This window comes from Stegodyphus dumicola, chromosome 4 (assembly GCF_044657685.1).
Source record: "Stegodyphus dumicola isolate Sdum_Otavi_A_Nest chromosome 4, ASM4465768v1".
NCBI lineage: Eukaryota > Metazoa > Arthropoda > Arachnida > Araneae > Eresidae > Stegodyphus > Stegodyphus dumicola.
Window position 1 is genome coordinate 206165022 of NC_140771.1, and position 20377 is coordinate 206185398.

The 20377-nt window shown below is 32.6% G+C and overlaps 1 protein-coding gene across 1 annotated transcript in view; it reads left to right on the top strand.

The window, feature by feature from the left end:
- aub (piwi like RNA-mediated gene silencing protein aubergine) overlaps positions 1 to 20377 on the top strand; it is a 138475-nt gene that overhangs the window by 40808 nt on the left and 77290 nt on the right. Inside the window, exons 5-7 of the mRNA XM_085815918.1 lie at positions 5068 to 5192; positions 17703 to 17783; positions 17865 to 18059. Of these exons, the coding sequence (XP_085672044.1) occupies positions 5068 to 5192; positions 17703 to 17783; positions 17865 to 18059 (401 nt within the window). The remainder of the gene's footprint in view (positions 1 to 5067; positions 5193 to 17702; positions 17784 to 17864; positions 18060 to 20377) is intronic.

Genomic DNA, 20377 nt, shown 5'->3' on the forward strand with positions numbered 1-20377 from the left:
TTTACCAAGCCTATGTGAATTGTGAGACATGTTCTCGTTTTCAAAATGCCAGCTGTATATTATTTGCTCAAATCTGTTGCTGCTCACTGCTAGTGAGAAGAATGGAGTTTCTATATTTCAATTAGTGGGCCAGTAATCATAGAGAATGTCCTTTTTTACTTGTCCCAGTAGAGCTATTAGCTCTGAAAACTTATTAATTTCCGTTACCGTTAAATCTTTTTTTGTTGTTGTTGTTGGTGAAATTTGATGGTTTCCCATGACATGATAATGATATCTATTGGATTTTCTCACCAAGTACTTGGGGGGGGGGGAAACTGCTACTAATCATCACAATTTTTGAAAAATTTGGCATAGTTTTTTTTTGTTGTTGTTGTTGTTGTTGTTGGGCTTGCCTTTGAAAGGTTAAAAAATTATTGCTTTGTCATTGTTCGACCGTATATCACTTATTTTCAATGTTATTTGAATTGTCTTTAACTTTACTCATATCTTCATCTTCTGAATTGCTATATCTTAATGGCAAAACATACCTGCCTTCTGAATCATTACATCACTTCAATCACTTTTGTCACCGCTATAACTTCTTGAATAACTGTCAGAACAATCTGATAGATCATTTAAATAAAACTCTACAATACCATTTTTTCGCAAACAATAATTTTTCAAAATAATATTAAAATGTGCGAGTTTACGGAGCAATGTAACTAGAGTTGTGCCTCAAACTAAATAACAAATGACTGTTCATCTGCATGCCTCTATAAATCTGGACATTAAAACGCAGGAATGAGAAGAGTCCTGCAGTTCAACACGTGGAGAGTGAGTGGCATTTGACTTCTGTGCACTTTCAAAGTTAAAACAAAAGTAAATATTGTAGAAACTGTTGATGTAGATGGAGAACTATGACATTTGTTCATTGTGATGAAGGAGTTTACCTAGAAGTAATGACATAGAAAAACGGATTTCTCTGTCATGTAGTAGTACTGATGGGGTAGCTAGCACATAAAATTGCATAGAAACGTAGACCGTTGAATCCATAATGAATAGGAAACTGCCAGCTGAGGAAGATTAACTATTCATCTTTATTTCAGTATATATACAAACAGGCAAAAATAGTGGCCACAAACAACTTGGCACACTACTCTTGCCTGTTTCAAAATGTTTACAATTTTGATAGATTTACAGTAAGAAAAGAGCAGCAATCCAGCTAGGCCGAATGAAGCATTGTGTTCAGAATGAAATCTTAAGTCGGAGTTATTTTTTGTTCTCAGTGCATTTTGATTGGATGATTAATAGTGCTGTTAAATTATTGCCTTTTTTAGTTCCATTTAACATCATCAATGATAGTCATTAGACATGAATTATTCTCGAAATGATACAATGAAGAGAGATTGCTATTTTTAGAATAAGAAGAATTCAATGTAAGCATTATAAAGTTATTGCAAATTTAAATTATAATTTATCTTACACATTTTTGTTACCTATTGTGTAAAATTGAAACTTTTGCTGAAAAGGCTTTTCTCTTTGCTGAGCCCTTTTTTTCTTCTTGAAGGGGAGAAATCTGTAAAGTATAAAATAAGAAAATAAGTCTCTAATAAATTACTAAATTAGCAGTAGCAAATTCTTTTTTAGGTTTTTTATATGTTCCCTTCCTGATGTCTGCAGTGCATGAAAATTTCTCTCGACTGTATCATTTCTATATTGGTCCACATATACAGCCCTTAATAATGCTGATGCACAGTTGCCAACTCTCTTGATTTAGGCGGGAGACTCCCGATTTTTGACCGCTCTCCCGCCAACCTGATTTACAATATATTTCTCCTGGCTTTTTATCTTCTTAAAATTTCACACGGTTTTTATGGAACTTGTCTTAATACTTTTATATGAACAAAAAAGAAAAAAAGTGATTTAGGACGTCTGAACGCAATTGAATTTTATCTAGATTATATCTAAACAAAACCTTGCGAATCAGGTGAGAATTTCTTTAGAAGGACATTCGACAGGCTTTAATATAGCACAGGTAATTATTAAAACTTGAAAAGATAATTGCTTAGCACTTGGTGCCGATATTGCACCAGTAATGGTAGGCTCGAAAGACTGGTGTTGCAGGCATCTTAAGAAAGGAAAATTGAGATTTGCAGATTATGAGGTGCACCTGTCACTTCTTAAATTTAGCAGCTGAAAAAGGGGCAGCTTCTTTACCAATAAATGTGGATGGAACACATTGTTGATATTTATTATCTTGAAAGGAATTCTAAAAGGAAGGGAAAATTGAAACTGTTCCAGCAGCTGCATAATACTGAAATAAGACAAATTTTAAAACATGTGTGTACATGCTGGCCATCGTTAAAGAAATGCTTATCTAGAATCCTCGATCAATGGAACCCACTTCTTGCATTTTTTAAAGAAGTAAATGCTTCGAGAGTTAAGATAAAAAGGCTCTATTGAAAGTTATAAAATACCTAAAGTAATTGGAGATGTAGCTACTACTTCCATTGTTAAAAATAGGTTTGAGAAAAATAAAGTAATTTCTGCACCATTCAGCAATTCAACTGGCAGTTCTCAAAATAATACTGTAAAATATAATCGCAAAGCTGATACAAATTTCTCTCAAAACAAAAAATTGCTCAACACACGAAACATTTTCCGATTACTGTAAGTTTATCTTGTGAAGAAGGAATACTTGTGTTTTTTTCTTCGGAACTTAACAAAGCCTTTTGCTTTTTTTTATAATTCATTTTGCCATCATTCAATGTTCTTAACAGAGTTTTACAAAGCGCAATTCCATTAATTTATGTTTTGCAATCAATAATTTATGATCTATTTAAAGACATTTTATCAAAGTTTGTAAAACCAGTCTGTGTATTGTCTTGTGTATATATGGTGTGATTTATGGTGAAATAGAATATTAGAAAAAAGATGAAGATTTGGTAATAGGAGCTGCAACTACAAAAGTTTTGTAGTGGAAGAACTTTCAGAAGAAGACAAAAATAAGTTTTATCTTCATGTTAGAAGTTACTTCTGTCGAGTATGTGATTACATACTACATAAATTTCCAGTCAACGATGAAGTGATTTTCCTTCTAAAGTTGCTGATGTTTCTGCTCTAGCAAATGCATCTTTTTCTGATATAAGGTACTTTTTGAAGAGATTTCCTGTGTTACTTTATTTAGTCATGAAAGATGATGATATTTATGTTGCCACTGATAATATTGCAGTCGCAATTTTGAAGTTTACAATTAGAAAACTTGGATGGAGAGAATCAGCTAGGATTGAGTTTAATTGGAAAACTGAAACTGAAAAGTGCTGATGGAATTATAAAATCTAGTGAACTGTCTAGAATTATGTTGGCCATCTTGACAGTTCCCCATAGTAATGCAGATTGTGAGAGGTTTTTCAGTGTTGTTGCGAAAACGAGGACTAAATTTAGATCTAATACTAGTATTGACGCATTAGAAAAACTTTTATTAGCGAAAGCAGGCCTACAAGGCAATTGTTATGAACAAAATTATGAAGTTTCTTTCTTAATGAAAGCAAAATCTTGCCACTGTTCATAACATTGTAAAAAAACTGATTAAAGTGTCTTTTTTTTTTTTTTTTTTTTTTTTTTTTTTTTTTTTTTTAATTTTGTTTGTTTTCAAGTAATAAAAATGTTTTTCTTATGTATAAGGTATTTTTATGCTGCTTGCATTTAAGAATTAGTAACTATTTAAAATTAATTTATTATTAAAAACTTTATTTTTATCATTTAAAAAGTATTTTTAACATTGTGCAAAATCTACTGATTTCTTAAAAAAATCTGATTTTTGAGTGTCATAGGTTGGGAAGTATGCGATAACAGAAGTAATGCTTAACCTAAACTGAAACTTCGCTGTTAAATAATTCAGAACTTGAATTGAAAATTTCAAGAACTGAAACCTTTCTCTTAATAGGCTACCATATCAGACAGATACGCACTTTTCCTTCTAGCTCTCTTCCATTTCTCATGCAACTACTTCACTCGCTGATGCTTAGACGTGTCACTTAGCTTCTGCTAGCTATTGTTCATTGTTTTAAAAATAAAATCTCTATAAAATTGGGGGATGCATAGTGCACCCCTAATGACGTGAAATGAAAAAGAATATATGTCTTAAGAATTAATCATAAAGGAATAAAATTATATGTGGAATGTCTGTTTTCGAACGTCATCTTTCTGACTATGCAGTGAAGCCTTTCCAAGTTATTACAATGCAAAGAACCATCACCACTCTGTTGCAGCTTTTTCTAAGTTATCCTATTACATAAATAATATGCAGCTATGGTGTGCACAGATTTTAGGAAATTTTGAAATTTTACTGGTATTTCACTTCTTTTGGGTCTTTGTAGAACTAACTGGTTCTAAATTTCTTACTTGTTATCTCTCTTTGCGTATGTATATATATATATATATATTATATAACTACTGCCATTTATGATAATGTCTACGTGAACAATTTAAATTTATGCCTGTATTATACTGGTTGCTGATATGCCTGAAAACAAATAGGTAGTAATGTGCCACCTATTTTTCCTAATTTTTCTTTCAGTATCTTAAGTAAAATACAGCTGTTCTAGTGAGAATCAAATGAATTAAAATTAGAACCATACTGTCATCAAATATTCACCTATGTCTTTATATCTTAAAAATGTCTTATATTCAAGGGGGTCTTCTTTCAATAAATACAATAAAATTTTATGTATTTTCTTTATTTTCATAAGTATTTTTTCTCCCACCAATATTTATGAAAATTAAGAAAACATGGGTACCAGCAGTTAAATGAGAAGTAACTGAATACTGGTAGCTTGTCCAGTGCTGGAATCTTGGCAAATAAGCTGGCTGCATGGGTGTTTTCATGGTTTTCTCTGCATGTAATGTGTATACAAACTGGTTTTCCATAGAAAGTTCCACGTAAGGATCCCTTCTCTTAGGCAAATAGATTTCATGTGCTTAGCAGTAATCAGATGAACCAAATCAAATCATAAATATTTGTTTGCCCCCAAAATTAGAAAAGTATTGCGAACTCAAACTGTATGAAGCTTTGTCTTGTTTGTATAGGTCACAGAATTATTCTCTAAGCGGCAAACTGATCAGGAAACAATTAGGATCACATTGAAGCGTGTTGCTGAATTGGCACCTAATCATCCAGAACTGGGTCGTTTATATAATACTCAGATGAGAAGGTAATATTTTAAAATTTTGAAAGTACTTTTAAATGAAGTTTTGAAATTTTGAAAATACATCATTATGCCTTTCAAGTGAATATTACATTTTCTTAGTTTTGTGGTTAAAAACGGAATATATTTGTTTTCTAAGCTATGAATAATTTTTCTCATGCAACTAGGGATTTGTATGTTACCTATTTTGTGCATGTCTATTGCTTCTTTCTGCTATTGTAAGAAATGGAGAAGAGAGCTGTTGAAATATTTTAAATTATTTGTAAATAAATGATGAGTGATTATTCATAATATAACAGCACAGTTTGATTCCTGCTAAAAATTGCTGTATATGGTTAGCTTTGGCAGAAATACAAGTGCATCAAAAGTGTACATAAAATTTACTAAAGTAGTATATATTGAACAAAATTCATTTATAGTATAGAGCAGCAATCAGTTTTTATAGATAAAGTGATAATAAGATCTCTCTATATATTTTAACAAAATTATACAGTTTAACCAGTAAGTGAATTTATGCAATCTTAGGTAGGCCATATAGATTATATCCTAGTTTTGAATAAGTATAGAAGAAGTTAAATATGCATGAATGGCAAAACTGAAGTAGCAGTTAGCCTCTTAATGTACTTGCACCTAACCACAGTAGTGCAGTTAATAGCATATGGTACAGATATATGCTAGTAATGAGCTGTCAGTTAAAATTCAACTGCAACCAATTCCCTCCCCTTTCTTTAATAACTGTCTCTTGAGTGTTATTTCATTTTAAACAAATTTCATATTCAGGGGAATTATCTGTATTCAGAATTTCGTGGCTCTATGTGCCACCATTTTTAGGAACTAAGAACATATATATTCTTCATTATTTAATAGAGATTACAGGCTTTGGTAATACATATATTTTTATTTTTAATATTATTCAATTGGTATTATTTTGTGTTTTTATAATATTTCTGATAAATGTCTATAAATATTACACAATTATTTTAATTAATAAAAAGTAAAATTTCTAATGCAATTTGTCATGTATCTCAGTACAGAATAATCATTTTGGTAAGATTTCTTTTAATGCATTGATGTGAAAGTAAATCAAGCAGAACAAAACCAAACACTACTTAAAAGACTGTCTATTATTTTGGTTCAATAAGTCACACACACAATATGACTTTTCGTGTACATCTTCAACATTTAAATGGAAACATGCTGCATAGTAGGTTTAACTGCTTTTGAGGTGCTGTCACACAGGCAGTCTTTCTGGACATCTGAATAACTGTACCTGACATCCAGTGCTTTTGAAACTGGAAGAAGGTTAGCTTGGGTGGCATTTTTCAGATTATAGGAACAGTGGTTTAAAAATTCAGTAGTGGTTGACCATAAACCATATGTAGAATGATTATCTTTTTCTACAGGCAAGGCCAGATTAACGCTAGGGTGAAATGATAGGAGATACTTAACTTAACAGCTAGGAGACATATTGTATGTACAGTATAACATTTGGCATGGCTTGGATGCACAGAAGCTTTTTTCACTCATTTCATTCATTGACCACTATGTGCCAGCATAATTATTCACTAAGAAATGTTTTTTTAATGACAGAAACTCAATAATTGGGCAACTCAGCAGTGGAGTTAAGCATGGATGAGAGTGGAGAAAATGCAATGCACTCAGTGTTTCAGTATTATCAAATTAAGGGGATATGGTGACATACCCACTGGCAAAATTTAACAATTTTGGGACAAAAGTTTATTAGGATATAATTTTTCTCAAAATAAGCATATGCTCTAAATTCTTTTTTAAATTTAAAAAAGCTCGTACATTGTATAAAACACATAAAACATAAATTTAAAGTTTAATGTTTTTAAAAACCAGTTGTTTAATTTCTCTAATCTTTGACAAATCTTTTATGACAGTGGTACACTTTTCTTAAAAAAAAGTACTGCATCAAATTCCTTCAAATGTTACATGATGGTTAAAAACATATTATTTAAAAAATAATAAATAGTATTTTACATTTTGCTTTAAAAAATATTTAAAATAAATTCGTAAAATGTTTTGAAAATCGTAGAAAAAATTGTATTATTTTTAATATCTCCAAAACTAACGATCATAGATTGTATATCCTGCATAGTTTCAAAGAAATAGTTAAGATAAACTGTGGAAAATTTAAGGCTGAATAGTTTTCAAGAAAAGTATACCGAAAGTTAAAAATAACACATTTTGAGAAAAACTGGGGGGGGGAGAACTCATTTCAACAGTAAAAAAAAAAAAAAAAAAAAAAAAAAAAAAAAAACATTTTAATATATTCATGCATCATAATCATCTTGAAATGGCATTTCTTCATCTAGTTGTTTTTGTTTTATTAACTTATGTTTCTTTCTAGCCATTTTAGAAAGCTTTTAGTAAGCCAGAGGGGCCTCATGAATTCTATCACAATCTATTTTCGCAAAAACTTTACCATTAAAAAAAATCCTCGTTGTATTCCTAATAATTCCATTACTTTATTGCACCTTTGTACACCATCATTAAAACATATTACCACATCTAATAAACCTAATTTGAATGTGATGACACTTGCAAAAACAATTTTTGATGTGAGTGTCCAAATGCAATTATTAAAACTTTCGTTCGGGGTTTTGAGTTGTTCAGTTGTCTGATGTATAGCAGTGCAAGGAGTACCTGTCGTTGGCAACAGCCTTGAGCACCTTACAGGGGGCAGTGCGATTTAGCTTACTTCCACTCCCAGTGGAGACCACTGGGGGGAAGAGTCCGAAGTCTCCCACCCTCTTTCCCTACCTAAACCTCTTGATAGCGTATTTTGAGTGCCCCTATGCCGCATGGACATTATTGGGATTCGAACCCAGGCCCTACGGCACGGCAGTCAGCGACACTAACCACTATACAGGGTTCGTACAGTCCTTAAAAGTACTTAAATTTTTTTTGAATCGATTTTTGGTCCTTAAGTCCTTAATTTTGGCCAAACTCAGTAGAAAGTCCTTAATTTTAATCATCTCAAATTTCTGTCTGTTTTTACGACTGCCGTTTTGAGTGTGAATTAGCATTCTAGAGTAATATTTTTGGCGATTCACTGCCTATATATGGTAATTCTTTTGAATGGGTTCATAAGTTATAATTTGTTTCTATTTCTAATATAAATGATAAGGATATTCGAGTTTCTAAGCAAGAAATGAAACATAAGCATTTCGAAATTCATTTTTTCTAATAAAGAGCTCTTAAACAACTTTTTGCTTTTGAGGATGTCAATTCTTTTATTAAACGGTTCTAAATTTGGTGACTTTTCAACATTTTGGTGATTTTAAAACTAGTTTCTATAGGAATTTTAAATTCAGAGATATGAGAGTTTTTCGGCGACATTTTTTTTTTAAACATTGTAACATTGATAAATTTCATTAAAATAACAGTAATATATTGAAATTATATTTAAAAAAGAATATTAAAATAAAACCTTTTTATTTTTCGATGTCATATTATAAAATTTTATTTTGAATCTGAAAAATAAACAAGGTATAATGCTATAAAGCACAATTTATGAAACAGCTCTTAGGAAAAGCAAAATTAGCTATGTAATTAATTAAAAATGTCTTGTTTTTAATTTTTTCGTAGTAAGAGTTTTTCCCATGTAATTGTCTCAGATTATAAATTCTCGGAATGGGCATCAGTTTTCTCTATATAATTAATTTCATACTTTTTCCTTTCCCCCCCCCAATATCTTTTTGTTGTTACAGAAATGGTAGGGCTAATTTTTTTTTAGGATTTTAGACATTGCAGCTTGTAAAGTTTAGAAGGATTTGAAGGCAAGATTTATAGACCTACGATTTTAGAAGATTCGAGAAATATGTGACAAATTGAAAAATGTTTCCATGGTATCAACACGTAATGGATGTATTTTACAGAAAGTTTTCAATGAATTTCATACTTTTTGGAGAACGTCTGGAAGAACAATGAAAACATAATATTTGAGTGTTTTACTTCTGATACTAGAATCTTAACATGTTTATTTTCCCTTTATTTTCTCTACTCTTCACTAGACACAAGCATTCAAAATATCAAAAATGCTTCTAATCGTATCACATGGGCAGGCATTATAGAAAGGGTTTTTTTTTTTTTTTTTTTTTTTTTTTTATTAATAAAGAAATTGAAAACTTACAATTTAAAAAATTCATCTATTATTTCTTAATGCATCATACACATAGCTGGCAATAGGCATTTTCCCACCTGATGCAATCTGTGTGGATCCTAAATTCTGCTGTTTAGTGCCTTTCTAAATCCTGCTTCCAATGCCTGCTCTAAATTTAATAGTTTTGCCATTTCTGGATTTTGTTGTTCGGTCTGTCACTAAATTCTAGAAATTCTGACACATCAGCTCTGTAACTGGCCTTTGCTATATAGTATATTTCATATTTATTCTGAATGTTCATATTACTAAAGAAATATAAAATTAGCCACTTTTACTGTGCATTCTAAATGCATTTAGTGATATTTATAATAACAGAAATCCTTAAATAAATCTGAAAATTCTAAAATGAAAAGGAAATGTTTTGAAGAAGGAAACTGAATAACTGAATACATAGAGAAAATTATTCGTCAAAGATATGTGCAGTTATTATGTAAATTACTGAATTTATGATTTCAGCCTTTACTATAATTTCCCATTTCTATTTCCTCATATGATATAGTTATTGAGCCAGATTAAATTAAAATTAAACTGTATAATCTTTGAACCACTAGTCCACATAATTAGTTTGAATTTGACTGGTCTTCTTATTTAAACCTTTGTCTGATAGTGTAGTTAATTTCAGACATAGCAGTAATATGTTTCAGACATAGCAGTAATATGTTTCACGTCTGTCGGGGTTTTTGGACTATTTAACTTTTACCAGATCAATAAAATTCTCATTACATTGTGGAGAGGTTGACAAGTTAGGAGGTAAAGCATGCAGAAACTAGCAAGAGCATTGGTTTGCATATTGAGACAAATCTGTAATTCTTAGAAAAGATGCTAGAAGAGAAGGAAATCGATATAAACTAGCCAAAATATTTGTGAAGGCTTGTAGAGACATTAGGTATTTTTGAAAGCAGGAAAGATAAAAAATTAATGCCTTCGCCAGGAATCGAACAGCGGACCTTTGGAATATCGGCCCAGTGTGCAAACCACTACCCCACGAAGGCTCGCCAAGAAGGTGGAGAAAAACCTTATAGGCTTCAAATTAAAGTGATGGATAAATATTTTGTTGAGTTTTGTTGTTACAAAGCATAAATGTCTTGTAGCTTTTAATGTGTAATTATCCTAATATCATTTATGACATGTTAAAATACATGTCATAAATGACATGTATTTTAAACTGTGAAATTTTATTAGATTTTGATAGGGCTTTTTTTAAAAAATATTGTTAAAAAATAAAATTTAATTACCTAATTTAATTATTTATAACTAACTACTTAACCTTAAAAATTATCTCTACATATTAAAGCGAGTTATTGCCTTTCATTAATACTCACTGTGGTCACAAGATAAAACACAAAAATGTAAAAATTCAAGTAAAACTTATTCTTTGCATCTATTGAGACTTAGAATAATACAGGGTGTTTTATAGATCATGGGACAAACTTTGAGGGGTGGTGGGGCATATTAAAACATGCATTTTATCATAGGAATGTAGGGTCTAAAGTGACGGGTTAAGGCAGGAACACAAAAAAATGACACGAGAGGAAAAGGTGTTTATGCACAAAATCAACACAAAGTGCTTCTTTGTAGCAATACAGTATTCACAGTAAATGTTCAAAATTGTGACCACCAGTAGTAATACATGCTTGGAACGTCGCAGAAGGGATTGACGAACATTTTGAAAAATGACAGGCATTTCGCGCACACTTGCAGCCACAATGGATAGTAGTGCAACGAGGTCCGTATTAAAACATGCATTTTATCATAGGAATGTAGGGTCTAAAGTGACGGGTTAAGGCAGGAACACAAAAAAATAACACGAGAGGAAAAGGTGTTTATGCACAAAATCAACACAAAGTGCTTCTTTGTAGCAATACAGTATTCACAGTAAATGTTCAAAATTGCGACCACCAGTAGTAACATATGCTTGGAACGTCGCAGAAGGGATTGACGAACATTTTGAAAAACAACAGGCATTTCGCGCACACTTGCAGCCACAATGGATAGTAGTGCAACAAGGTCCTCCAGTGAGTCAACGGGAGTCTCCTAAATGATGCTCTTCAGATAGCTCCATAAAAAAAATCCAAGCTGGATAAAAATGGCGAGGTGGCCGTCGGAACGGGTCCACCATGGGCAATCCATCTGCTCGGGAATATCCCATCCAAGTAATAGCAGAGCCGCACATGGTTATGGGCTGGTGCACCATCATGTTAGAACCACATGTGATCACGAGCGAGAGCCGGAACATCCTGTAGCAATTCTGGTAGAACCTCTTGCAGAAAAATATAACATAAACCATTTATACATGCAGGTAAGAGGTATGGGCTTATGAGGTAGTCGTTAACATTACCCGTCCACACATTTATGGAGAAGCGGGTTTGGAATGCATGTGGACGTGTGGATTATGAGTTGCCCACATGTGCATATTGTGGCTATTGAAGATGCCGTCCTGTGAGAAAGTTGCCTCGTCCGTGAATGCACATCCGATGGGAAATCCGCCTGCGCCACGAAGAATCAATGACAAGAAATGAACTTGAAGAGGGTAATCTGTCTCTTGCAAGGTGTGGACTCTCTGCAAATGGTATGGGTGCAAACCATTTTCATGCAATACTCTTCAAACGGTGGAATTACTCAGCTGCAGACGACGTACAATAGCTCTTGTACTTGTCTGAGGTGATTCATGCACGATGTTCAAGATGGATTCTTCAATGCGAGGTTGTCGTGCACTTCTTCTTCTCTTAGTGTCAGAGGTCTCTTCAAATGACCCGTTTTCACACAGAGACTGATGCAATCTCTTGAGCATAGTGTGCTTCGGTATAACCTGTTCGGAAACTGTTCCTGGTACAACCGTAGCGCTGCTCTGTCGTTCCCATTAGCAGATACATGAGATGCATGTCAGCTTTTTCCCTGTGCGTAAACTCGGCCATCACTCTCCACAGCGAAGTTTCGAATGATCCTCTGATGCATCGGATCGTGGTTTGTCTGGCTCACTACCGCTGCTTTGCCAACCAATCACAGCTGTAGTTCCTATTACTGTTAGTGTTCCCTTTTTTGAACATTTATTGTGAATACTGTATTGCTGTGAAGAAGCACTTTGCGTTGATTTTGTACATAAACACATTTTCCTCTCATGTCGTTTTTTTGCGTTCCTGCCTTAACCCGTCACTTTAGTCCCTACATTCCTATACAAAAAATGCATGTTTTAGTACGCTCCACCACCCCTACAAGTTTGTCCCATGATCTATGAAACACCCTGTATATACAAGATAACCAAACCTCTGGTGCTTTAATGGCTTATTGAAAGTATATTAACTGGGTTACAACCCCTGGAACTCTACACAAAGCTATGAAAGTGAGTGCATTAAGAAGAGCTTGACTAACTTTCAACACTTCCAACTGTGCCTACATCAGGCCTTTCAGGTTTGTTCTAATCAGCAGGTCTCTCTCTAGACAAGCAGCGACAAACATTCAGTCTTTTATTATGAATCATACTGATTATGAGCTTACTTCTCGTTTTAATCAATGCCGTTTGACATAAAATCTACCTGCTATTTACTAAACCGCTAGACTGACCAAGTGTATGACAAAATGAGACACAAAAAAAATCAGCATAAAGCTAACTGTTAGTAAAACGTAAATGACACTTATCTTCTTTCAAATATGACCAACGATTATAAGTGTAAAATATTTAATGCTACTTGATAAGTTGCAGAAAGTTTATTTTATTCTCAAACTTATTAATAATTATGTTAGTTAGTGTTCAGTAATAATGCATACTACTTAGGAATCTATTTTATTTTTAGGTGGTATTACAAAAGTGAAATTCAGGCATATAATAATATTTTTAATTGAATTTATTCTGTTCCCATTTGCTTATATGTCCTTAATTTTTTTCACTAATGGTCCTTAAAAGTACTTAATTTCCGTGCGCAAAAATGCGTATGAACCCTGCTATACCGGTTGCGTTTGATGTTTCGATTTTTGGAGTTTAGTTCTTAATTACTGTTTCTTTGGGCATGGCTGTGTCCTTGGATGCCATTGCGTGCTGTTGGATGAGCAGGTCCCTTTCTAAGTCATACGACCAAGATTTCTCATTTAGGTGGATTGGGAGCTTCGCTCCATAATAACACCAGTTGAGCGGTGGATTTTGACTTCTATGAATTCAATTTGGGAGTAGTTTTTTTTCAGAGAGACTTCTTAACACTTGGCTAATAAAACAGGTTCTAACAAAGAATGTTTCTAAACATGCTTTTTACCAGCTGATTGTTGCCACATCAGACATCTGTTCCTTCTAAACTGGTGGACTTGCTTAGTGCTTGTTTACATTTTCTAATAAAAGATTTCGGCCTTTTAAAATTTTGAAACTTGCATAAATTATATATTTTTGGAATCATCTCTGGCTACTTTATTCTTTAGCCCAAAATTGAAAAATTTGAAAAATTTTATGTCAAATGTTCCCTTAAGTGGATGTTTTGTTCGACAAAGTATAATGCGTGGTGATTATATGGAGCTTCATAGCTTCTAAAGAAGCTGCATAATTATATGTGGAACTTCATATTTGAGGAACTTTCCTCATATGTATCTTTTTCAAGGTGCTGCAAGTGCTGAATTTTTGTTTATAGATTATAACCAGGTTCAATGCTGGGCATTTTACCACCTGGAGGAGTCTGCATGGTTCCCAAAATTTTGCTAAAACAGAGTAACGATTAGACATTCGGAAAAGTGATTTACAGCTCTTCGAAGCATCGAGATAGAATCCACGAAGAAGTTTACGGACAACAGTCCAGATAAAAAGGAACGATAGTCTCCTGAATACAGGTCATCTTCAGTAGCATAAATTGTGCGATCATCTGGTGTTCAAGAAAAATTAGTGCAGAAGTGTGCGGACAAGCCTTGTCCGAAGATCGTCATATCTTTGTGAAGGTGCAGTGTAGTGAGGAAAAAAGTGATTCGTGTATCATAATATTTGTGCTCGAGAAAATTTAGTGTGGTGAAGTGCTGTAAAAGTTGTAGTGTGTTGTGATATAAGTGCTTGGATCTTCAGCGTCCATAAAAATCTTAAGCTATGACAACATTCTTTTTTCCAAGCATTAACCATTCAAGTCCACAATCCAGACGGGTGAGTAACTTGGATTTTTATATTGAGGCAGTAAAGTAATTTATTTCTGTAATTTAGTATATAAGTTCACAGAACTGCTTAAGTCAGTCAACTTTGTTTTCTGTAAAGCTTGAAGAAATGTGCTGTTTGGGTTTTATGTTACAATAAGAAGTGTAAATTTTAGAATTTAAATCTATGTTAGTAGATTTTTTAATATCTGAAAGGTAATGTTTTGTGCTCAAATTAAGCTTATATAATTGAATGTGCAAAGGAGAAGTATTACTGTAATTTTGAAGGTTCTAAAGATAGGTGGCATTCTGACATTCATTTCTAAGACGTCTTGAATATTATAAACAGAGTTGCCAACTCTTCCGATTTAGGTGGGAGACTCCAGATTTTCGACCGCTCTTTCGTCAACCCGATTTACAATATATTTCTCCTGACTTTTTCTTATTCTTAAAATTTCTCACGATTTTTATGGAACTTGGCTTAATACTTTGTTATATGAACAATATGAACAACAACAAAAAAAAAAAAAAAAAAAGATTTTGGACGTCTGAAAGCAATTCAATTTTCTCTAGATTATATCTAAAACAAAACCTTTTGAATTATATAACTTCTGCTTTGTGAATGAGAGCATATACGTATCCAGAAACGTCGTTCTCCAGTTCTCCAATGGGCATTGTGCTCCACTGCGTGTCACCTGGCATATATTAACCAATGAGGACAAAGCAAGCTGTTATTTGGATGTTCTTTAGTTATTTCGGTCATTTTGTCCCGAGTTGTGTGAGTACATGTGCCTTCGGAAAAAGTTTTAGAAATTATCATCTTTTGTTATGTCTGCGAGAAAGGTGAAATACTCGTGTACGTTTCAAAAATCATACACAGTTGACTTTCCTTCCATTATTTCCTCAAGGAAATGTAATAAATTTGCGATGTGTACCGCCTGTCATGATTTTTCGATTTCGCATGGTGGAAGGGCAGATGTTCTCAAACATGTGCGTACGCAAAAATACAAGGACAACATGAGTTGTTTTGAAAAAAACGAAAAATTTTTCTTTGTAAACAAAGGACCAAAAAGTTATTAATGCAGAATGTCTGTTCTCTGCCTTTTTACTGGAGCACAACCTGCCACTGAATGCATTGGATCTCTCTGCAGCTTTATTTAGAAAAGTGTTTTCCGATAGTGAAATCGCTAAGAAATACTCAAGTGCAAGAACCAAAACAGGTGCAATTGTTAAAGAAATGGATTTGGAAAAAAAAAAAATCTTCAGTTATTGATTGCATTAAAACAGCTCCGTTCTGCCTCTCTACGGATGGAAGCAATAATACCGGTTTTTTATAATTAATTTAAATGTATAAACTTATTCTATGTTTTAAATGCCAATTTTTAGTCCAAAGGGATTCAGTCCCGAAGGACTATTGCTTTCGTTTTGGCATTTTGCGTCGGACTCATAAACGTCGGTTCACTTTTCAAACTGTTGCCACAAAATGTTAGAGTCCTGCATTATATTTGAAGAAATTAAATAATGAAAAATCTGCATAAATGATTGTCTATTTCTCGCATTGTGATAAAACAATGGTACATAGAGCCATCGAATTTTGAATGACGAAATCCTACTGCGAATATGGGCATCTGAAATCCCAAATTTGGAATTTGTTTTATTATAGATTTTATATTTTGTAAAACTTTAACGAATTTTTGATTTACAAACTCAATGCTTTAAAAGCGAGAAATGGCAACGTTATATAGAAAAAAAATACTTTTATCTCCAGCTTGCGAGACTGTGTATATCGGAAATTCTAAAGATATGCTTAATTTAACATTATTTTGCGATATTGCTCTTGAACTGAATTTTATGGTTTAAGTGCAAAGAACATGATATTTAATAAATAAAGGTAACACTCAAAACGTTAAAAAAAAGCCCCTTTGGACGTAATTTAAAATCTGAAAAATTTCAGATTTTTATTTATTTATTTATTTATTTATTTTTTTCCAGTTTGCACCAAGAATAATTAAATCACTTGGTGAACTTCTTAATTTGCAGCAACCTTTTTCCTTTCCTTTTTATTTGTGTACATGAGTGGGAAAAGAGGGCTATCGTTCATGCTATCAAATAATTTTAATGAAGTGTGCAAAGCATGTTTGGCATTATTATCGCTCATAATGACTATGCCAAACTTCTAAATGTAAATTAGTGGCAGGTATATTAAGTGTTACCAACCCTTCCAATTTAGGAGGGATAATCCTGATTTCTTCCTGCCAACTCGATTTTCTCTTATTCTTAAAATTTCTCACGATTTTTATGTAGTGTGGCTTAATACTTCATTATTTGCAAAATTGTGATTTAGGGGGTGTCTGAAAGCACCTGGTTTTTCTTTAGATAGATTAGAAAAACATATTAGTTTGATCAGTGAGAACTTCTGCTTTGTGTGTGAGAGCACATGTCCGAAAACGCCATGTACAATTTCTTCAGTCAGCATCGAGTGCCACTCCGTGTCATCTGGCACATATTACCCAGTGAGCACAAACAAGATAGAGGTTGTTATTTCATTCATCTTGTCACTAACCTGTGTGAACATACGTGCTTTCTAGTAATAGTATAAGAAGTTACGACATTTCGTACTAGTTATGTTTGTGAAAAAAGTAAAATACTCATGTACATTTCAAAAATCATACACTGATGACTTTCCTTCTAATATTTCTACAACGAAATATAATGCATTTACGATGTGTACCGTTTGTCATTGTGATTTTTTTTATTTCACATGTTCGTGCACAAAAACTAAGGAACCAAATATAAGAGTTCTATTGAAAAAAAAGAAAAAAAAAATTTTTTTTCCTGTGGAAACAAAGGACCAAAACATTATTAATGCAGAATGTTCTGCTTGCATTTAAGAATTAGTAACTCAACTTGCAGATATTAAGTAATAAAAAAATTAGGTTGACAAGTATGTATTAAAAAAGCATTGATATATGCTGATTACTAAGCTTTGTTTAAAGTAATTTAAGAATATGGTGGCTAGAATATGATTACTTGAATTTCACCTTTATAAATCAAATTAATTACTTCTAATTTTATTTAACTTTATTAAATTATTTTACTTTTTAATTTTATGAGGGTTTTTAATGCATAATAAATCTGAACACACTGAATTTATTTTAGATCTGCTCTGAACACACTGAGATTTATTTTAGATTTGAATTTGAAGATAATCTCTCTCTTTTTTTTTAATACAGGAATTTAAAACATCTAAAATATCAATTACTTGGGAGACATTACTTCGATGTAGAGGCTATCTCTGAAGTACCAAAATATCGGTTAGTATTTATGTACATTTTTCGTATAAAGTTTTATGTGATTGTGTGAAAACTAAAATAACATTTTATAAAAATTTTTAGCCTGCAGATCTGGCAAGGAGTTATAACATCAATTCGTCAGCAGGAAGAGAAATTAATGATGTCTGTAGATACAGTGCATAAAGTTGTTAGAAAAGAAACAGCCTTGGAAATTATTCTAGGAATTGTGAACCGAAATAAAACTGAATTTAAGGAGATAATTGCTCAAGAACTTGTGGGAGCAATAGTCATGACAAGGTAATTTATTTATTATAAAATAGTCTACCTTTATTTGATTGTACATTTCAAACTTCTTTAAGACATAGTAATGGATGACATATTTGAAAAATGTTGTAAATCGTGAAATCTGTCGTTTTGTCAAATATTCAGAAATGTATATGGCATAATATTTTCTTTTCACTATGAAATAATTTTTTTAGGCTCCTCCATTTTTGTTTCCTTATTTCTTGTTTCATAATATTGCTTTAAGCTACAGGTTCTTGGATATTTTGCTAAATATTAAGTCCTTATAAGGAGGAAGAAACAAACAGTTAATAATACCACAACACACAATAAATAGCTAGAAATAACCCAAGGAGAACGTGAATATTTTGCCATTCCTCCTTAGCATATGAAATTTGCGGCTTTCACTCTCAGGGTAAATCCTTCACAGTTTAGCTAACCTTTAAGTCTCGCAGCTAATTATGAACCGAACTCCCTGTTCCTGTAAAATCAGACGGAATTTCGACCAAATGTAGGTCCTCAAACTCTTGAAGCAGTTTTGATTGAAAAAATAAGTATACAGGCAAATGAAGAACTGTGTTATAAAAAAAACATTCTCAAAATCATAACTTAAGCATGCTACATATAAATCTTGCATTCGTGAATTATAAGTATTTCTTTAATACTAATATGTATTACTCTTGGTTATTTAAATTTTATTTCCCTGCGAAAATCAAATCCAGAATCAAGATGTATGATTTATGGATTCTGATTTTTTCTGATTAGTAGTGATTTAAAATACTTTCTTTTTTCATATAATAGTAGATTTAGTCATATACATGTGTGAGGAGTTAAATGAAAATTTCTAATTAAATGTGCATATACTTTAGAAGTACATATAATTTTTAATTATACAGTTTTAAATGTATATGGATTTTAAATGTAACAAAATTGACTACAATTATTAATTAAAAATTAATGAATGGTTAATTGCAACATGCGTTACGCGCACATTTTCAAAGCTGTGAAAATGTCGTTCGTGCGTTGACTACTGACAAGTTCTGCTGAAGGATGGAGTCTATGCTTATCTGTCCGAGGAGAAAATATCTAAAGTTATGAATGATCCATCTAATGGATTTTTCTGACAATGACTGTGAAACTATAAATTATTGGAGTTCTGAATCTTCAGAATCTGAATTAGAAGATAATAATATACATGCATGATAATAATGTAATGTCAGTCTCTGCATTGATCCATTCTTTGAGATTTTTCATACGGCTTTAAAATATTTTTGTAATATTCTTTCGTAATGTTAAGTGTAAATATTTTTAATGTTTTTTATATTTTGTATCAACATTTAGTGTTTTAAGTACTTTTAGTTATAGTAAAATACAATATGTTTATATTTTTATTCTTAAATAGCAATTATTTTAATTAAATTTTTTTGCTATGATTGAAATTATGATATCTTTAGTCACATATATAAAAATAGTTTCATTTCTACGTAAAATGTACATTTTATCCATTATTATGTAATGCGTACTTTCCGAAATTGCGTATTAGGCTTAACGGGAGAAAATGCCCCGGCCTGTAAGCACAGTCCGCATGTAACAGCTCCCATCCTAAAGGAGCGCTATCTTCCGTGGGCTGCTGTCCTGAATGGGTTAAAGACTGCATATCTTAGTGCAATCCTCAAAACCAGGGGGAAATTAATTCTCATTACTGTAATAAGGTAGAAGTCTACCATAGTGTATTACGTTTAGGAAAAGGAATTCTTTGTATATGCACCACTGCATCATTCAATGTCTTGATCACACAGTAGGGCTCTTCCTAGGATATCTGTAGTTTGGAATAGATCCCACAACAATGCTTTGGGTTGTAGAGCCAGACTTTATCTTCTTCCATGAATTCCCTCTGTCAACTTAGTGTTGTATCTCATCTTCATCTTTTTGGTGACTATGTTGATCCTTCCTCTGGTGAGCAAATGGATGCGCTCTGTTCCGTGCCTCCAAACCTTCCTCGTGCTACTTAGGCTGAAGATAGCATGTCCAGCAGTCAAGTGAAGAACAAGCCACATTAGATGAGGATCACAGCCAAGAATCATTTTTGATGGAGAAATTCAGCACTTTCATGTATGGCACTTTTATATGCTGGTAGGTTTTTGGTACCAGTCCTGCTGGGTCTGGGATACAAATAGAGAGAGATGCTTCAAGACTGTTCAAGTGAATCAGTCTACCATGCTGTCTCACTGTATGTAAAGGGGTAGTCCGAGTTTTTTTCCTTACCGAGAATTCTGTTAGTCCTTTAACACATTCAATACCAAAGCTGATGTGTTTCTCTTCACAGACTAGAA